The sequence below is a fragment of the Gadus chalcogrammus genome, chromosome 16 (assembly GCF_026213295.1).
Source record: "Gadus chalcogrammus isolate NIFS_2021 chromosome 16, NIFS_Gcha_1.0, whole genome shotgun sequence".
Lineage (NCBI taxonomy): Eukaryota > Metazoa > Chordata > Actinopteri > Gadiformes > Gadidae > Gadus > Gadus chalcogrammus.
In genome coordinates, this window is record NC_079427.1 from 35587717 (window position 1) to 35609548 (window position 21832).

Genomic DNA, 21832 nt, shown 5'->3' on the forward strand with positions numbered 1-21832 from the left:
TAGAGTTTGATTGGTTTAAATCGGGCAATAAGCCTTGGAGGAGATGTGGAAAGCAGTCTTTGTGGACTATCATAGTAAGAGCGGCAAAGTTGGAGGCCTTGAGAAGCCAACATAATTTGACACCAACTTTGCAATATAGAGCCAACTGAGATTTAGCATTTGAAATGTTGCAACTTTGCAAATTTCTGGTGCCAGAGACTGGGCCTATTGGTTCCTCTTTAGAGATTGTCTGTTGTCCTAGTGATGATGTTGTGTTTTAGTGTTATCCTTCTATAGTGCTGATAGTCATGTTGTCGGTCATACTGACTTCTGGACCAGTAGGGGCCTCTTCTTTGGCATCTGACACCACTTATAGATGACCTGGATACCTGTTCCCCTGGCAGAGGCAGGCTGGGAAAAAAATAAAAAGAGAGAATTACCATTCATTCTACAATATAATGGACACACAGATTAATTGATGGACTGGGAGGTATATTGATTAGAACCTACAGCTGTAACGATATATGAGGTCATTAACTTGCATGCTCAAATAAAGGTTGATGCTGCATTTTTAGGTTTCAGAATATATTGGAGAGGTAGTGATGGACGTACAGGTTAATGATTACTAGTGGTGCAACGGTTCACGGGTTACCCGTGATCCGTACAGATCAACCCTCACGGTTCGGGATGCAAGTGATCCGCGGATCGGCTGATAAAAAAAAAATTGTGCGTTCACGTGCTCAGCGCATGTTTAGAGGACAATTCCGGTATTAACAACAACATCAAGTATCGTAGCGAAATACCGTTTCTGTTGTGTTTTATTTGGCGTTCCGTAAATCCCATTGAAACGTAAACCGGAACCAGACATGTTTATGTTTGGTTGTAGTCTTTTCGCTTGGTTCTCCGTATCAACAGTAGGGCTAGAACCGAGCGAAAAGACTACAACCAATCCCCCTTGCAATGAGCAATGAGCCTTCTAACCGAAATCAATGGATTTACAAAATGCCAAATAAAACACGACAGAAACTGTATTTCGCTACCATACTTGATGAAAAAAAAAAAAGAAATCGAGGATGTCTGCGGTGCCTTGGGCGAGTGTAGACTCTAAACACTCCCCAGGCAATGCAGACATCCTGAATTGTAATTCCAGGGTTAGGGATTATTTACTATCCATGTTAAAAGAAGAAGGAATAATGCCTCAGATTGCAATTTTTTTAATTATAGACCATGCTTACAGGAAGCAGGATTATTACCTAATTTTTCACTTTATTTTGTTTTCACAAATTTGAAGATTTTTTTAAAGTCACATTTGTCTTGTAATCTTTATTGTTGTTGTTGATCCGAAAATGATCCGACCCGTGACTCAAAAAGCGTGACACGATCCGAACCGGGAGTTTTTTGATCCGTTGCAGTCCTAATGATTACAGGTCTAATATATTGGAGAGGTAGTGTTGGACGAACAGGTTAATGATTACAGGTATAATATATCGGAGAGGTAGTGTTGGATGAACCGGTTAATGATTACAGGTCTAATATATTGGAGAGTTGGTGTTGGACGAACAGGTTAATGATTGCAGGTCTAAAATATTGGAGTTAGTGCTGGACGTACAGGTTTGATGATCCACTTCTGCCGCGCCCCTGCATCCTCCCAGGCCCTCCGCAGCAGCCTGATGTCCTGCGGCAGGATGAAGGAGCGAGGGAAGAAGCTGAACTCCTGCTTCCCGAAGCGAGCTCGCATCTTAGAGAGGTTCCTCCACAGACGGTCCTTCCTCCCAATTTGGAAGGAGCCGGGGAAGTGGTTCAGCTGGAACACAATACAACGCACATTGTGAGGAACCTTTAGACATACACAGACTGCCGTGAGGATGGCAGATGCAGTGAGGACATCATCCCCTGTAACAGACCACACTGCATGAGGAAAACATTTTGTATACAGAGACACACCCAATGATGAAACATCCGGTATTCCAAAAACTGAAAGGGAGGCAACTCCTGATACGACACACTGCAGTGAGGAAAACATCCTGTATACAGGACACACACTGCAGTGAGAAACAACATCCTGATAGTTCAGACGGACTGCAGTGAGGACAACATGTCCAGACACACCCTGCAGTGAGAACAACATGTCCCAGACAATAAGGGTCTTACCTTCTGATGCTCCCTCGATGGTCTTGAAAAGAGGAACTTCATGTGGAGTCCCCAACATATCCGAGCCAATCATGGGCTTCCTACGGTCAACAACATACCAATCACGGCTCAGCACTATTCAAACAAACCAATAATGGCAAGAACCTTTTTTGCTATGTTATAATGTAATTAGAAAGTGATGCTAGGCAGCGCTCAGCCTAACTTCTTCTTAGGCTTCACACCACGGTAAATATTTAACCTTTGAGCTTGGTGTAACATTTCAAGCGAGCGAGGCCCTGCTTTGGCTAAAGCAAGAAATTTCTCACACTCAGGGAGCTAGAAACTTATTTCCCCAAGAAAATACATTTTAAAAGCTGAATCAGTTGTGGTGGTTCATGTTCACTGCATTAAATAAGACTGCTGAAGTTGCACTGATGCAGCAGTGCATAAGGAGCAGAGTGGGCCGCTTGAAAGGACAATGTGTGGATTCTGTATAAAATTAGAGGCACCGCTGGCACTTAAAAAATTAAAGTGAATGGAAAATGACTGCATGAGCGCATGCAGGACCGTCTCCAGTACCTGAGAGAGTTAGGGTCAAGAACATTCTGACAGAGACGCTCTCTCTGAAGGCCAATGGATGGACTCCAGAGGAGCGCCGAGCGACTGTCTAGCGTGAGAACACCGGATGTGGATTTAGTCAGGAGAAATAACCAAGGGTTTGTCTCAAAAGAGTGGAAAGATTGTTATTTTGTTCACAGAGTAATGTTTGCGCTATATTTAGTTGCACACGTTTATGTGTGTGTGTGCCTGAACTTTGTTTAGTTGGTCTTAACACTGATTTTGTGCGTTGTGTGTGTTAACCCTGTGGCAAATTATCATTTGATGTTGCTAAAACCAAGTCAAGTGTTCCGGTTCTTCAGTTTATCACCCAATGCGGAGCCAGGTTGTTAGTTGCTAAAGGTCTAATTGAGAGCGGGAAAAACTGCCAAAATCTGGCACCAATGGCCTGCACTTCTTCGGGCTCTTACCTCAGCATAAAAATCAATGAGAATCACTGAAAAGGAAGCCGATATGGAACTTAAACTGTGATTATGAAAAAAGGGGGATAAGGTATTCGAAATTCTGTTTTCAGATTATTGAAGATACAGCGTCTTGATTTTTTAAACCTTTAAAAACAAAGGTTAACGATAAACAATTGACCAATTACGAGGCTGAAGAGAAGGTGGACAGAAACAGTATCAAATATTTAAAAAATCTGAAAAGAAGTGAGCGATTACAAGCTAATCTGAACATTTTCAAATTGGAATGGAGTCCCTAGGTGAAAAATAGAGGAAGGAGATAAGTCCCAAAATGTGGAGAGGATAATAAAGAAGAAGAAAGAATAAAACTTATGAACAATAGTTGAGCGCTGCATGTAGAACTCACCTAATTAGTATTATTACGTTATTAAAGAAATCCACCCCATATTTCCCATAAAATAAAGCCGACAGTCAAATAATGATCAAACAGAGATGGCCTCATTTAAAGCACAGGCCTTCGATTCATTTATGAAGAAAATTGTATTTAATTTAATACTTTTTATGACGTTCAGGCAGCGTTGCCAGATTGGGCGATTTTTCCCCGCACAATTGGAATACTTTTAATCACGTTAGGCTGGAAAAATTAGCATTAGGCGAGTACATACAAGTTTCTGCTGTTTTAAAAAAAACTGACGGATTATTATAATTCTTTCTACAAACATCAATCAATACCATACCTTATATCATTTATGCAGCTAGTACCACTATTACTTCAGCTACTACTACTACTACTACAGCTAGTACCACTGCTACTACCATCTTCCAGCTTTTGTAACAATGTATTTCAGCAATTTGCCTCTTCAGATAATTTAATTCAGTTTTAAATTTCAGCTTCCGGGTTTTCAGCAGTGCAGTGCAATACATTTGAACTTTGAGATTCTTCAATTCATGCCTTTTACATTTCTGCATTTTAGCATGCTTTGCGCTTTTCATTCAGCTGCCACTTTATTTGTTTCCAACCATTTACATTTTTATTATTATATTTTTTTTTATAAATGGTGTGCATTTTTACATTGTTACTCCATTTAGACTTTTGAACTCTGTTCAAATCCCTTTGTTTTTACATCTATGTGGGTTGATTAAAACATATTTTCAACCTCACTTTAATACTACACGCACTCACCGCATTTTTCTGCAGGAAAAGCATTTTCTAGTGTGTTACATTGTTCAAACTGCACCATGAACCATGACGTTGTGTACCTTGAGGTTTTGGTTTGATATTCTTCTCCAATGTTTTCTTAGGGTTAGTCCCAAAAAGATTCAAAAACCACTGCCATAGTGTAACTAAGCCTAAAGATATATAATTAGTAGTTTCGAAAATGCTTTGCAGCACAGACACACCCCCAAACATGGCATCGGCTAGATATAAACAGCCAGTTGCGAGGCAATTGTTGCATTCATCATGGATCAATCGACTGATAAGGGACCCAAGAGACGACAGTCGGTGCTATCGTTATGTATTATGTTGACATTCTTATACTGATTGTTCTGTTCAACCAAAGATAAACAATTATAATCTAGGATATAAATTCTCCCCGTGAACTATAAAAAAGGATGGATTTATGTTTATTGCAATACAAATACACCATTTTAAAAATGTATAACCTTGTCAACACTTTATGAACATCTACTTCGGACATGGCTCCACGCATTCGCCGGCTTCTTTGAAAACAAATGCACATGGCTAGCGTAGAAGTGCATGGGGAAGGGTCGTCAACTAGTTGTTACGACAGTGTTGTAAAATATCTACTACGAAGCTGTAGGGGGGCGCTGTGTAGAGAGAATTGCATGCGCAAACCAAGAAAACAGCGAAGAAATGGCCGATCCTGCATAGTGGGCCTTTAATGCATCCATAAAATAGCATGTCATGGGACCTTTAAAACATGTCTTTCATTAAAGGTTGGGTATGGAATTCGCTTTTTTTGGCCATTTTTACAGAATTACTTGAAATCCTTATCATAACCCACTTACAGCCACTGAGTTAGAAGTACTGACATGAAAATTAAACAAGTCAATCATCTGTGGAACGGGCAGGGCTCGAAAAACTCCAGCCAATGATTTCCCCGAGCCACCGAATTGCATTGGACAGTAAGTACGTCAATCAAACGGTCGTACTGCACTCCCCCTCCCCCGCGCCCGACCCCTTCGTGCAGTACTCGTGACCCAGAGCTCTTGACCCAGAGCTCGTGACCCAGAGCAAGCTCCTGTTTGTTGTTATCCTGCGGTAGCTACTGGAACTAGTTAATCCACATTTGGACCTAGCAGTAGAAGACAATTTCCATGGCAGACAAGACGCCACCATCCCCATGTTGTTTTTTTAATGTTGCCATGTTGTTTAACGAAAACCTACGCTAGCCTGGCTCGCTCTCGCGCATCTATGTTCACGCTCGTGCATGATTGCGCGTCCAGGTACTTGGAATGGGTGGAGTCAGAGTCAGCGTTGAAGGAGAGGGGGTAGGACCATTTGAGTTGTGTATTTTCAAAATCTGCTGGCGTTTCGCAAATCCCATACCCAACCTTTAACATACGGTGCATTTTAAGATCAAATTAATAACATTTGCATCTCACTCAAGATTCAATGCATTTCAGTCGAGTGTGGCTTGACAAGGCTGCCTGCTAGCGCCAGCATCAGGGGCTGTGGCAGCTCGTACCTGCGAGCTTGCTACAAAATATTTTGCGTTGAGGTGATATTTAAGGGGCGGCAGTAGTTCAGGAGGTAGAGCGGGTTGGCTGGTAACCTGAAGGTTGTTGGTTCGATCCCCAGCTCCTCCTAGCTGAGTGTCAAGGTGTCCTTGAGCATGGCACCTAACCCTAACTGCTCCCGACGAGCTGGCTGTCGCCTTGCATGGTTGACTCCGCCGTCGGTGTGTGAATGTGTGCGTGAATGTGAGGCAATATTGTAAAGCGCTTTGGGTGGCCAATGATTAGAAAAGCGCTATATAAATGCAGTCCATTTACATTTATTTAAGGGTTGATGAACTCCGGTGATAGGAAAATTCCCTACTACAGAGATTGCAGATAACAGTGTTCCTATCTAACATATCACACCTGTCCTCCGTGAACTCCATTGGATTCCAATTAAACACAGAATCAACTACAAAATCTTACTCATCACCTACAAGGCCCTCAACAGCCTAGCCCCCCCCCCTACCTTGCCGACCTCCTCCATCACCACGCCCCCTCCCGATTCCTCAGGTCCAATTCTGCCAACCTGCTACAAGTTCCACGGACTGAGCGACGGACTTGGGGTGATCGGGCCTTCTCAGTTGCTGCCCCCACCCTTTGGAATTCACTCCCCTCCCACATCAAAGTCTCTCCAACCCTCTCTTCTTTCAAATCTGCCCTCAAAACATACCTTTTCACACTAGCCTTCCCCACCTAACTCCCACCTTATTCTTCATGTTTAACCTCTGTTTTTCTTTTATTCCTAGTCTGTTTTACATAGTTTTGATAGGGCAATATGTAAAGCGTCTTAGAGTACCATATTAAGCGCTATATAAATTTCATTTATTATTATCATTATCTAAAGTTCCGTCTGGGAGTTTAAACTTGAACTTTTCGTTCACGGGGCCGAGCAGCGTCTTCTCGTTTGCCTCCATTTTGTTTCAACGCAAATTATGCACCGGGTCAAAGGGTACTATAGAAGCGCGATTAATCTGCGTTAATTTTTTTACCGCGTTATGTTTTCTGTGATAAATTAATCAAAATGAACGCGTTTATTTGACAGTCCTACTAATAATATTACAAAAAATAACTAAATAATAATTTATTCAATAATAAATAACTTATTATTATAAATATTATTTGTGTCATTCTGTCAGTGAATAACTTAAAAATACATACACATTTTGATACTTGAATTGACCAGTTGTTAACTGATAAGATGCCAGCAGCATTTCTCAAACAATCCTTTTTTTGCGGGACACCTCACACAATAGAGGGCAGTACAGGACACCTCACACAATCCATGCCAGTACAGGACACCTCACACAATAAAGGCCAGTACAGGACCCCTCACACAATACAGGCCAGTACAGGACCCCTCACACAATACAGGTCAGTGCAGGACCCCTCACACAATACAGACCAGTACAGGACAACTCACACAATCCAGGCTCGTACGGACACCGTTAATTAATTATAATATTAAGTTTGGTGCAATCTGCAACCTCACCGCTAGTTGCTCTTAAATTCTACACACTAGACATTTCAACTTTTCTTTTAACTTGTGTTCATCTATTCATTATGTAACAATTCTATACATGTTGAACTATTGAGCGTTATCAAACATATTTTTAAGATAATTTTACAATACAGCACCAGATCTTTTGCAGAGAAGTCATTCTACATTACTTTCATTAACTATTAAATGGATTGATCAATCATTACATAATAAACATGCTTTGTATAGAGCAGCTGTCTGGGCACTTGATGGCCGGTTTGAGCCCAGCTGTAGCTCATGGGCCATGCAGTCAACCCCCCCTAAAAGTGTGTGGCCGTACTTTTTGTGGTCTTGAAGTGGGACCTGGCGATGATGTGTCGGACCACGTTTGGAGTCACCGAGCTCATCTTCCACTTCAGAAGCCTCCTCTTTTCCTGAGGAAGCATCTCCACTAGGGGGAGACAGTGACACATCTCAGTACTACATACACACACAAACACCTGCCCCCCCCCCCTCTGAACCTGACTATGTCCACTAGGGGGAGACAGAGACACATCTCAATACTACATTCACATGCAAACACACACACACCACTAGCCTCTGGTCCTGACCATGTCCATTAGGGGAGGACAGAGACATATCTCAGTACTACATCCACATGCAAACACACACACCCCTGCTTTGTTCCTGAGGAAGCATATCCACTAGGGGCGCGGGCGCGCACACACACACACACACACACACACACACACACACACACACACACACACACACACACACACACACACACACACACGCACACACACACACACACACACACACACACACACACACACACACACACACACACAATACAGTTGTAACAGAAGGCTTGGGGTGAACTCTGACCTCTCTCGTTGGCCCTGCTGAAGTACAGCGTGGGGGGGCAGAAGGGGAACAGGCTGGGGACCAGGGCCGACCTCACTTCCACACCCACAGAGTCCTCCACGCTGAGAAGACGAGTTATAGGAAGAGCATAGGAATTAAAAACACCCTTAAAGATCCCATGCCATGCTATTTATGGATGCTTTAATATAGGTATTAGTGGGCCACAAACACAGTATTCAAAGACGTCCCCGAAATTCAGCCGTGGTGCAGAGTTACAGCCACTCCGAACCTGTCGCACATTGAGCTTCCCCCAAACGCGCTGTTTCGGTGGGCGTGTCAAGGCAGGTCAAGGAGGGGGGTGGGGGTGTGGCCCTGAGCAGCTTGTAGCCACAGTACAATGCGCTCTGGTTACGGTGGGCGTGTCAAGGCAGGTCAAGGAGGGGGGTGGGGGTGTGGCCCTGAGCAGCTTGTAGCCACAGTACCATGCGCTCTGTTTACGGTGGATGTATCGCAATGGCTCGTAGAAACCCATATTATACATAGATATCTATATAATATAATATAATATATAATGTATATTATCACCTGGCCCTGAGCAGCCCACGGTACCATGCGCTCTGTTTACGGTGGATGTATCGCAATGGCTCTTAGAAACCCATATTATACATAGATATCTATATCATATAATCTATAATATATATTATCACCTGGCCCTGAGCAGCTTGTAGCCACGGTACCATGCGCTCTGTTTACGGTGGATGTATCGCAATGGCTCTTAGAAACCCATTTTATACATAGATATCTATATCATAATATATATTATCACGGCCAAAAGCTGTGTGAGCCTCCAGACGATAGGCTATTATGAATCTCAAACGACCGCGTCTTCTTCAGATTGATGTGGAAGTGGAAGAACCAGAGACGTCGGAGAACCCGACGAAGTCCTTTGCGATTCATTATATCGTCTGGAGGTGCACACAGCTTTTGGCCGTGATCATATGTATTATTTGATATAGATATCTATGTATTATATGATATTATTTAGATGTAGAGCCCCAGGACTGTAACGCAAGTGTTGTACACTTCCTTGTTATTTGGATAACCGTTCTGCTGTTGGTGTGATGGCGCAGTCGGACTCTCGTCTCTGGTATTTCTACAACGAGACTCGTAGTGGGGGTCATCTCAGCCATGGTTGAGAATGAATTGGGGGAAAGGAACTTTGGCTTTGACTCCCTGAAGTACATGAACCACGACATGGAGGAGAAGGGGATTGTTGGCCGCGAATGTATCCCGCTTGACCCCTGCTTCCCGCCGCCTCGGCAGCGGTCAGCGCTAATCACCGCCTCCTGAAGCGGTGGTCCATCGGCAGCGAGGCTCCGGCGGGAGACGACCGCGGTCAACAATCCCTTTCTCCTCCATGTTGTGGTTCATGCCTACTTCAGGGAGTCAAAGCCAAAGTTCCTTTCCCCCAATTCATTCTCAACCATGGCTGAGATAACCCCCACTACGAGTCTCGTTGTAGAAATACCAGAGACGAGAGTCCGACGTGTTATGCGCCATCACACCAACAGCAGAACGGTTATCCAAATAACAAGGAAGTGTACAACACTTGCGTTACAGTCCTGGAGCTCTATATATAAATAATATCATATAATACATAGATATCTATATCAAATAATACATATTATCACGGCCAAAAGCTGTGCGCACGTCCAGACGATATAATGAATCCCAAAGGACTTCGTCGGGTTCTCCGACGTCTCTGGTTCTTCCACTTCCACATCAATCTGTAGTAGACAGAACCGCGCGCTGCCTGCTGCCTGCTGCCGGCGCAAGGCACCACCGCCCGGCTGCCCACTGCCGGGCGGTGGTGCTTCGCGGCGGTGGTGCCTCGCGGCAACCGGCGGCAGGCAGTATGTCGCAGTTCATGTACTTCGATGTCGTTCTGCCATTGCATTCAAAATTCTGTAACTAGCCTGTTACTACGAACTAAGCAACTACCATACACGTATTAGCATTTAGCACTAGCTCAATCACGACTCCTTCAGAATTCTTGTGGGTGGTTACGAACCAACCAAGTGGGCAGGGCCATGAATAATAGTTTGACAACGCTACGTCACAGTGTCACCTTATCCAGATTGGCTCATTTCTTCTGCCTTTTTCCTTTCATTGCCTATTGCATTCAGCAGACAAACTGCATAGATTTCAAACTTACCACAGCTCACAAACTTATTCAGACCTATGTTATTTAACAAACAACAGGAAAAATGTGATTTTAATGGCATGGGCTCTTTAAGGGCTCTTTATGGTTCCACGTTCACGCAACGCAAGGGCGTTACAGACCCCCCCCCACGTCCTTGCGGCCTGTCCTTGCGTCCACCGCAAGAGCCGGATGTGCGCCTCCCAAAAAATGTAACCTTCCGTTGAGGCGACGCAGCAGCAAGGACTGTGATTGGTCCGCTTACTAAAACCCGACGCAGAACCATAAACGTTCATGACTGCGTCGAAGCGGCTGCATGGTCATTGCGTTGCGGGAACGTGGGACCATAAAAAGGCCTCTACAGTTCATAAGGGGTTCTCCCCTACGAGGTAAATTTCAGAACAGGGCTGCTGTGTCGTCAACATTATGTCTACGCCATCATTGGTTCCCATTTAGCAGCTGTAAGGGTTCAATGGGTTAAAACAAACTTTATTTGAATAAGCTTCAAAAAGCTATAATATTATGATGAAGTGATATGTGGAGGATGTCAGTGTCTCTTGGGTCCCCTCTTTGCCCGGGTGACAGGAGAGCTTCAATGTAATGAACCCCCCTCTCACAAGACCGGGGGGCCAGGCCGTAGAATGGGCACACCTCCTAAGACTCCTTTATGTCTTGTGATTATAAGCTGGATGGTACGGATGGCCCTGCATGTGCACTAAGGTTTGGGGCATTTGGAAGGTCTGGTGGGTAGGTCGACTAGGAGAGGTCTAGTGGGGAGGTCTGGAGGTCTACTGAGGAGGTTGGGTGGGGAGGTCTAGAGTGGAAGTCTGGTGGGGAGGTCTAGCTGGGAGGTCTGGTGCGGAGGTCTGGTGAGGTCTGATTCGGCTGTACGGAGGGGCCGCTGTGAGAGCTCTCCTGTAAAACACGGTCCACTTAAGCTCCAATAAAGGAACACAACTTTGAAGGTACTGTGTCTTTCAAATGATCATCCAAACAGAATAGCCGTTTGTTCAGCAAAGCTTCAATGAAATGGCACGATGACTGATCGGCATAAATACAAATAAAAATAAGTCTATTGCCTTGACTACTACTGCTGCTAATAGGTAGAGCTAGTAGTTAGAGCTTTATGGTATATTTTCCAAAATTGAAAACACATCCGGAGGAGATCAGGAGGAAGCTGGACGATAAATAGTCAACAACGATTAATCCATATTCAACATGTCAGAACATAAACCATGGAAGGAGGTGGAAAACAACGTAAATGTTTTCAACAAGGTCAAAGTCCCAGGATTGTTTATGATACACTAGCGTCTTACATCTCCTGTTCCAATGAATATTCCTCACTCTAACAAACGGAGCACAATGTGTTATCCCAGTGTTGAAGGAACCAACTCACATGACAGTCATATCGGACGGATGGCTGAAGAACAACAGATGACAGGATGGTTTCTTCTAATCCTCTCAGATGGTGGCAGCACTAGGGTTCAGAGCCGTGATGAGCTAACCCTCGGCTGTGTGCTTCATAAAGCCAGCAAGGGGGGAGCAAGGGCATGCGCTAGCAGCACAATAGAGATCCTATCCAGTGTTGTTTGGAGAATGCACTGTGGAGCAAGGCCTTTAGCTCACACAACAACAATATGACATACAATAGAGTAGAGCTTTCCACCACTCTCTGCTGGAATTCACAGACCTATTGACAATACACTATACTGCTAGTGCTACACACTACTGCTAGCACTACACAGTGCTGCTAGCGCTACAGACAGTGCTACACACTTCTGCTAGCACTATACAGTGCTGCTAGCACAATACACTGCTGTTAGCGCTACAAAGTGCTGCTAGCGCTACAAATTGCTTGTGCTACACAGTTTTGCTAGCACACTGGTGCAAGCGCTACACAGTACTGCTAGCGTTACAAAGTGCTGCTTGCACTACACACTGCTGCTAGTGCAACACACTGCTGCTAGCTCAACACACGGCTGCTAGCGCTACACAGTGCTGTTAACACTGGACACTGCTGCTAGCAATGGACACTGCTGCATGTGCAAGATATTGCTGCTAGCACTGGACACTGCTGCAAGCGCAAGATATTGCTGCTAGCACTGGACACTGCTGCTAACAAAACACACTGCTGCTAGTGCAACAGACTGCTGCTAATGCAACAGACTGCTGCTAATGCAACAGACTGCTGCTAATGCTACAGACTGCTGCTAATGCTAGACACACTGCTGCTAGCACTACACACTGCTGCTAGTGCTAGGCACACTGCTGCAAGTACTACAGACTGCTGCTAGTGCAAAAAAAAAAAAAAAAATGTATAGCCCTTAATCACCATTAGTCTCAAAGGGCTTAACAGGTCAAATATTTATGACACCCCCCTGAGCCAAGCCCCGAAAAGGGCAAGAAAGATCTCCCTAGCACTACACACTGCTGCTGGCACAACACACGGCTGCTAGCGCTACACAGTGCTGTTAACACTGGAAACTGCTGCTAGCGCAGGACACTGCTGCTAGCACTGGGCACTGCTAATAGCATAACACACTGCTGCTAGCGCTGGACAATGCTGCTAGTGCAACAGACCACTGTTAACGCTAGACACACTGCTGCTAGCACTACAGACTGCCGTTAGCGCTAGACACACTGCTGCTAGCACTACAGACTGCTGATAGCGCAAAACACTTGCTAGCGCAATTCAATTAAAATAGCCCTTAATTACCATTAGTCTCAAAGGGCTTAAAAGGCCAAATATTTATGACACCCCCCTGACTATGTGTATTACACTGTGCGTGAGGAAGTGTATGTGCCTGTGGTTGTGTGCATCATGTATACTTATATAGGTAGTTACACATGCACATTGTGTACGCTATGTGTGTCTCACCTGTACAGAGGATCGAGAGCAGCAGCAGCATAGGGAACACAGATGATAGAAGAACAGTCAGAACTTTCTAAAAGTAAAAACACAAAACAATGTTACCTCATCTCTCCTTCTGCTCCCTTCATCCTATTTGTTACACTAGCTACCTGTCTGCCCTCATCCTAGTGGTTACCCTGACTACCTGTCTCCCCTCACACTACTGGTTCCCCTGACTACCCGTCTGCTTCTCTTCCCCTCATACTGATTAGCCTGAATACCGGTCTCCCCTCATCATACTGGTTACCCTGACTACCCGTCTGCCCTCATCCTAATGGTAACCCTGACTACCTGTCTCCCCTCATCCTACTGGTTACCCTGACTACCTGCCCTCATCCTACTGGTTAACCTGACTACCCGTCTGCCCTCATCCTACTGGTTACCCTGACTACCTGTCTTCCCTCATCCTACTGGTTACCCTGGCTACCCGTCTCTCCTTATCCTCCTGGTTAGCCTGACGACCTGTCTGCCCTCATCTGACTGGTTACCCTGACTACCTGTCATTCTGACCTGTCTGCCCTGTCCATTCATGCTATATAGTGTATAATCGATATGTTAAAGAGGTCTCATTATGCAAATTGTGTGGTTAATCATTTCATTTTGGGCTTCTACTCGAAGAGGCTTAAATCAAACAGAAAACACATTATTTCCAATCTGTATATTGCCACAGAACAGCTTTCACCCTTAGCCAGAAACACTTGTTTTAAGTGCGTGTCAGAGATGACACAGCTGTAAACATCGCCCTTTCAAATGCCTCGGTTCAGCCATACCCTTTAGTCTGATACCCAATCAAAAATTCAGGCCATAAAAAAGGACATATCGACCCGTAACAATGCTGCAACAAAGTAGTTATTTTGTAGCTACAACGGCTGGGCGATATACCGGTAGTAAGAGTCACCGGTATATTTTAGAAAGAGATATGTAGTTGAGACAATATCGCCATACCGGTATATTATATATATTTTTTGATCTTGCCTTGCGGGGGACTGCCAATTTCTTTGACGCTCCATTGTTGCGACCTCTCAATAACCCGAAAAATTCCCATTGGTCCTACAACCCACAAGTCCGACGTCCCTTTATTTCGAAAAAAATTAAACCCTCTCCTCCGACATCCCATTGTTACGACCATATAGGCTTTTGTTGATCACATGCCATAATCTAACATCTGAATCAACAATAACAGGCAAAATTACTTTTCTTTGATATTATGTCTCTGGTACTTCCACAACAAGTAAATACTCATAGTGGTGGTAATCTCTGCCAAGGTGGAGAAGAAATTGGGGGAAAAGAACTTTGGCTTTGACTCCCTGTAGTCCAGATTGAACCGCGAAATGGAGGGGAAAGGGATTGCTGCCCGGGATTGTCTCTCTCGGGGGCTCTGCCGCCGAGGCACCTCAGCCGGGGCTCCGCAGCCGGGGCTCCGCAGCCGGGGCTCCGCAGCCGGGGCTCCGCAGCCGGGGCTCCGCAGCCGGGGCTCCGCAGCCGAGGCTCCGCAGCCGGGGCTCCGCAGCCGGGGCTCCGCAGCCGGGGCTCCGCAGCCGGGGCTCCGCAGCCGAGGCGCCACAGCCGAGGCTCTGCATCGCGGGCTCCGCAGCCCGGGCAGGAGTCCGGGAGCTCTGCTCCAGGTGACCAGTGGGGGCCCGGCGGGAGTCCAGGAGTCCGTAAAGGGCGACAAGCCCTATTACCTTCATGTCACGGTTTAATCTGGACTTCAGATTAATTTAATTCACACTATAGTTTTTTTCTATAAAACTACACACTTTCCCAGGTTTTTTCTAAATATCGTTATATCGTATATCGCCATTCCAACAAAAAATATCACGATCTGAGTTATGGTCCATATCGCCCAGCCCTAGTAGCTTTGAACATTTCAGATGTAACGTAACCATCATTTCTATAGATCTAGCCAACAACCACATGCTCGTGTATATTTTTTAATTTCTTTTTTTAAAGGGGAACTATGCAACTTTGGCTACTTCTTCGCCGTTTTCTTGGTTTGCTCTCGCATTGAGCTCACCCTACAGCTTCGGAGGAGATATTTTACAACACTGTTGCAACAACTCGTTGACCACCCTTCCCCATCCACTTCTACGCTAGCCATGTGCATTTGTTTTCAAAGAGGCCGGCGAATGTGTGGAGCCATGTCCAAGGTAGATGTTCATAAAGAGTAGACAAGGTTATACATTTTGAAAGGGTGTATGTTACAATAATAAACCCATCCTTTTTCTTAGTTGATGGGGAGATGTTATATCCTATATTAGTGTTTTTGTTTTTTTTGGTTATTGAACAGAACGATCAGTGTAAGAGTGTTGGCCAACATAATACATAACGATAGCATGAACAATTTGCGCAGCAATCGTACATTTATGTATCTGCTCAAGTACGTAACTTGTGTATGGATTTACAGGGAAATCGATTCAGAGATCGAGACGGTATGCTGTCGCTAGTCCCCGCAGAAGAGTTGTCATAGGCAGATGCCGTGTCTGGAAGATTAGGGACACATTTTTATTTGCGGGTAAGTGCTTGCAAATAAACATTGTAAATAAATATTATTGTATATGGTTTTAAAATGTTTCAATTTTTTTAAATAACAGATGTTTGCACCACCTTTCTTTCATTTGTTCAATACTACACACTTTGGTAAGAAAAGTATTTATTTTAGATATTGAAAGAAATGCAATTGACAGTTTTTTTTTTTATTGCCTTACGGCTATTGTGTAACATCTTCTTGAGGGTTCTCTGGATTTCCTCGTGACACTAGTACCCGCACAAGTTCGGATGTGGGTGGTGGCTGTACCGGGGCAGGCAGGCCGAGCTGTCTTGGGTCATCAAGCCTCATAACAATGCTGTTTGCCAATGCTTGAAACTACGAAAAAATACAAAGCAATCTTTTTACAAACAAGTAGGGAACTACACCAAAGGTATAACATGGCTAAAGCTATAATGGAGGTTCACGTGTCGCAACAGTTCTGTTACCGACGAATATTTGCTAACTAGCAGCTCTCGTGCAGGGTACTAAATTATATGGCAAGCCGGACATATCATATGATATAGGCTATACACTCTTAGAAAAATCGGAGTACATTCGAATAGCTGTCTAGCGATCTAATTAAACAAGAACCTGGATTCTGGGATTTAGCCTGTGTCTGGGGGAGTAGACAGACGAACAGCAAAACAAACATGAAAACAAACGTGTTTGGTAGTGGTAGTGAGTACGTTAACCGCCCAGCAAGCAAGCAAGCTACAAACATACAGGGCTCACAACATAACGGTCGAGCAAACACGATTTTACAGAGACTATCAACATCAAGCAGCCACAATACAAAGAGGACAAAGTTCACCACAGGGAACTTACAATTTCAAGAGCAACACGGCCATGACAAGTCGGCATCTGAATTGCCGTCTTCTTTTTCTTTCAGTTCACGCTACTCCTGAGAAGCTCGCCCAACGTTTACTCGTGTCTGGGCACTCCGTCGGTCAGTCTCCCTTTTCTCTTCTTCTGTTTCTCCGACATTGGGTTTCTCTGTCTCTTTTAGTCGGCTGATCCATGATGAATGTAACAATTCCTTCGCTACTTGTGATTATATCGAGCTGGTTCCGTGTTTGTGGCTCTGTAGTGCCATTGTGCTGTTCTGATGTTTATTTGGTGAAAGGGAGACCCCTAGTGGTCAACTTTTAACGCAATGTTTTTGTACTAGCAGTCTTGCCGTAGTTCGACGATGCATGGTGAAACAACACGTATTTTTTTCTTTTGTATTGGTTGGCCAGAAAACACGTTTGCCTGTAAGTAGATGTCATACAGCTATCTTGACATGGAATTAAATTCGTTCAGAATGTATATTTTGATCCTTTATGCTAATCACGAGCATCTTAATGTAATTTCCAATAGACGTTAGCCCTAAGCTAACGCATGTGTTAATGTTTGTTATGAAACGTTTTAAACAGACAATATATGAATATTGTTCTTGAACGTCTGTATGAGATACTGAAAGATGTATTTTGTATCTGTCCAGTTTTACAGTGCTTCCTAAGTAAAGTTTGGAAAGGAAACAAGCTGCTTCATTCTTTATGAGGGAAAACTGTTAGCTATCTGCCGAGCTGATGTACCAGGCTAGTTCGCGCCACACACACACACAAAGAAGCGGGGGCAGAACAGCAATAATGCAATTCGGTGCTTCGCGAGACCCGTTTCTGCTGGCGACCCCTGCTGGCGGGTCGCCGCCAGAAACTTGCATATTCCCTTTTTCCGCCAAGTTGCGCTAGGGGGAGTCGAAACAGCGACCAATCGACCCATAAAGTGTTGAACCATCACAATGACTCTTAACCTGTTATATTAAGGTAAATTAAGCCAAAAAAGTTGCATAGTTTCCCTTTAAGTGTAAACTGCGCCGAAGGTGGAGCTGGAGCCTGAAATTGATCCCTCTCCACCGGGTGGCAGTCGGACAGTACAGACATGTCCCTCACAGCCTCAAACGCGTAACCAGCCATATTAAAATCACTATTTTCCGCCGTGGAGTATAGAAGACGTTTGTGTGTCTGCAGCAACGACCTAGTCCTACCATGCCAGTGACGTCATCGGCGCTTTAATACTAAAAGACTAATTTTCTTTTGGTGCTAAAAAAAGCTATGTATTGATTTTTAAAATAATTTCTTTGGTGTAATTTTTTTTTATCAAGGTCATAACTAACACGTTATCGATGTTGATTATTTCAGTTCAGTTCATCTTTAATACATTTCTTGAACTAGCCTTTTTCCAGCCACCGTCAAAAAATGGCCCGAGGCCAAACTTAGTTGCCGACCCCTGCCCTACATGCAACACTGTAGTTTATTCATGTATGTTGAATGCTGTGTGTTTACCGTCATCATCGCATCCTTTCTCCACCTCATCAGGAAACTCTTCCTCTTCACCTTCCATCTGCTTAGCAAAACACTCATTTCTACACACACACACACACACACACACACACACACACACACACACACACACACACACACACACACACACACACACACACACACACACACACACACACACACACACACACACACACACACACACACACACCTAGTAGATCAATGGTAAAATTCATAATCTAAACCAGTTCTAAATCAGATTAATGACTTGACTCACCCAGAGAGCTTCACGCCTCCGTCATACTCCTCCTCCCCCTTGAGGGGGGGGTGTGGGGAGAAAGATGCAGATAAGGAGGGCATGGTCAGCTTGGTCAGATGGATGGCAGAGATCTGATTGGCCACAGCCCCCACGGCGGCTCCAGCAGGACAGGAAGCAGGTTCTAGTAAGAGAACAGGTGAGCTTTAAGCGAGGAGCTCTTGAATACGCAGGTGAGGTCTTTGGAGGTGCTAAAGACTTGGTACCATCTGGGGTCAGCCAGACTAGCCCAAAGACTAGGTGAGAGGTCCCTAAATGAACAGTCCACCGTGTCAGTGAACGAGCAGATGGGAACGCCAGAGTGGTCCCATAACTTTCCAGGACTACTTCAATTGTTAAGAGTCTTCTTAACGGCTACTAAGTAATGAGTTAACAGGGTCAGCTTACGGAATGCTGGCCAGTGAGTGGAGGACTGGCACATTAGTTTAGACATGAGTGATTGACATCCCTGGTGAAGAAACACCAGCTGTTTCACCATCCTGATGAAGTTACATCACTTCCTGTCTCTCTACAGCAGTTTTCGCCAACCCGTCGATCGCAATCAACTGGTTGATCTTTGAGCCTCTCCCTGTAACTCCCGAAAAATTATAGAAAAAATATGCCAATGTTCAGTTTTGCAAGAGCTTCACTCTTGTTCAGGGATGGGAATAACGGTGTTATAAATAACATCTCTCTCTCTCATGATGACGATTGGCTGAGGTAACATCTGAGTAATATCTCACGGTAAGCCAATCAGAGGTGTTGTTTACACATTCGAAAGCACGCAGTCGGACACAAAACGACACAGGTGAGTCAACGAGAAGCAGGAATGCTTAGCCAAAATAATTTAAAATAGCCTTCTTTAAATGGAAGTATAGCCATTACTTTTCCCTCCAAGAAATTATTGGAACGCGTGTAATCGTGAAATACATATTATACCCTGGACAAAAGTGCTGCTCCACGTCAGTGCAGGGCTCCAGACTAGGAGCACTGTGGCCCCCCAACTGAAATTTGAGGGGCACAACCAGAAATTTTAGGGGGCTCACACCGTAAATCAACGTGCCAACATTTTTACTAATTTTCACTGTACTACTAATAAATTATGAAGGTGACCTGCATAAATTGGATGAAGCGGTTGAAAAATAATGTACTATGTCGGACATGGGTGCGGTTCGGGTCGGACGCCTGAACAGCTCGGGTCGATGGCGGGTTTTGTGATTGCGCGGGAGACTTCTCTGGATATGTTTATCAGGAGCGGAAGAGTCAACTAAAACCCGTCAACAGTGGGTGATGTGCTTTGTTGCACAGCAATCTAAAGCACCACGCCAAACACCAGATAGTGTTATTCCCCGGCATTCCATCTAATGTGTCTAACTTTCCTTCGGGTACGGGTCGAGCGTCGGTTTCAATTTATAGCGGGTCGGGTGCGGAATATAATTTGCGCTACTGTAGGAACAAGGGTCGGATGCAGTTTTAGAAAGGTCCCATAACTTGCGACCAGTGTTAGCTGTTACAAGCTGTTTTGAAAATCTGCCCCTTATGACATCACAAGTGGGCGTGTCCACCTAGATGTGTGACGGATAGATGAGCAACGTTTGCTACAGTCCACTGGGTAGGCTGGTAGAATGATATTTCCAGCACACATCTAGGTGGATACTTGTGCCCACTTGTGATGTCATAAGGGGCAAATTTTCAAAACGGCTTGAAAGGCAAATCAAACTCACACCTGGTGGCATGTCAAGGGACCTTTAAGTATTGTGGGTACGGGCGGTTGCGGGTTTGCAAAATAAGACCCGTGCAGGACTCTGACTGGCACTAGTACACACTAACCGCAGGTCGGAAGAACGAGTCAATGTGAAGGGACTATTGCGCAAGCATGCAGGTGGGCAGCAAGCGCCTGCGTGCCAAATTGAAAAAGGAACTACGTTGCGTTACCATATTTTCAGTAGTTGCGCGTCACTTTACTTTTTAAATGAAAAAGTAGTTACGTTATTGGATTAACGTGTTACTTAGTTTATAACGCGTTATACACAACAATGTCTACCGGTCACACGGTAACGTCAAAATCCATACCCTAGTGCAAATTCACACCGGTGAACGTTCTATACCGTTTATACCGTACACCACTAATTTGGTCACAGTCTGGAGCCCGGCGGTGTCAAGTAATTCAAACATCTTTCAACGCTGCATGCACACGAACATGCACACGTATTTTGAGTTCAGATTAAAGAGTGGTGGAGATGGTGTCCAAATTATTTGACACATGAGTATTTGAAAATGTACTTGAAAGTAACGCAATAGTTACTTTCCACAGTAATATATAATATACATAATAATATAATCATAACTCAGCATAACAATGGGACTTCATATGATCTGCTCACTGCAAGTAAAATGCATTATTCTTAGGGGTCCTACGAAATCCGTAGGAAACCTATTGTAAATATTAGTATTATTATAGGGTTGGTCGATGGACGATGCCATCGTCCATCGGCGATGCCATCGGCGATGCCTGACAGCCATCGCCGATGGACATGCCATCGCCGATGGCTGTCAGGCATCGCCGATGGACGGCGATGGCAACGGCGATGGCAACAGCAACCCCCGCCCCGGGCGGCTACTCTTACTATTTGTCGCAAGGGAAACATAGTAATCTACCTCATTCATTGTACATCTTGTATAGGAAAACTTTGAATTAAAACTATAACTACTGAGCGAATACTCCCGTTCTCTCCTATGAACGAGTTGGACAACTACGTGTATCAAACATGAAGCAAAGTGCTACGCCTATCTTAAATAATTAATAAAACGTTATATTTCATGTCTAGGAAAAATATAATCATTTAGAATGAATAGCAGTAACTCAGTAGAAGAGCACACTTTATTGGCAAAAACATTCAAAACAAAGTTACACTGTAGTTAAATACTGCGTGAGAAATGCAAAGCGAATTATATACAATTATCTATTAAAGGAGCATTTCACCGGTGGAGGCATGAATATGTATTGAAATTGGGTCCTATATGTAGTCGAATAATAAAATAAAATTCTAACTTGGTGCCGTCTTGACCGAGAAAAGGCAGAAAGTGACTTTTTGGCGCTTGTGGATTGAAGACAACAACTCCCACCATGCACAGCTTCGCTGGCCACTCCCGCTGATCTAGATCTCTACCTATCGGACACCTCGCTGTTCCATCTACTAGGCTGATACCGCAAGACTGCTTGAAAATAATTTCACACACTTCTAGTGAAGAGTATTAGTTGGTGAACTCAGTGAATTACCGTATTTTCCGCAGTCTAAGGCGCAATTCGTAAAGACGGAGTCATTTCGAAACCGCATCGAGCTGTAGAAACGCT

General features: G+C 44.4%; 1 protein-coding gene and 1 long non-coding RNA gene across 2 annotated transcripts; both read right to left on the bottom strand.

The window, feature by feature from the left end:
- Positions 1 to 268: 268 nt before the first annotated feature.
- On the bottom strand, positions 269 to 2143 carry LOC130406630 (uncharacterized). Its single transcript, XR_008904487.1, has 3 exons — positions 2131 to 2143; positions 1589 to 1783; positions 269 to 390 (listed from the first exon to the last, which is right to left on the bottom strand). It is a non-coding gene; the product is annotated as an uncharacterized LOC130406630 (long non-coding RNA).
- Positions 2144 to 6336: 4193 nt separating this feature from the next.
- On the bottom strand, positions 6337 to 20950 carry LOC130406316 (tubulin monoglutamylase TTLL4-like). The gene is made up of 5 exons (XM_056611817.1): positions 18460 to 20950; positions 18186 to 18265; positions 13296 to 13362; positions 8239 to 8339; positions 6337 to 7801 (listed from the first exon to the last, which is right to left on the bottom strand). Exons 1-5 carry the CDS (start codon positions 18540 to 18542, stop codon positions 7671 to 7673), a joined length of 462 nt encoding a protein of 153 aa, XP_056467792.1. The 5' UTR covers positions 18543 to 20950; the 3' UTR covers positions 6337 to 7670.
- Positions 20951 to 21832: the final 882 nt, after the last annotated feature.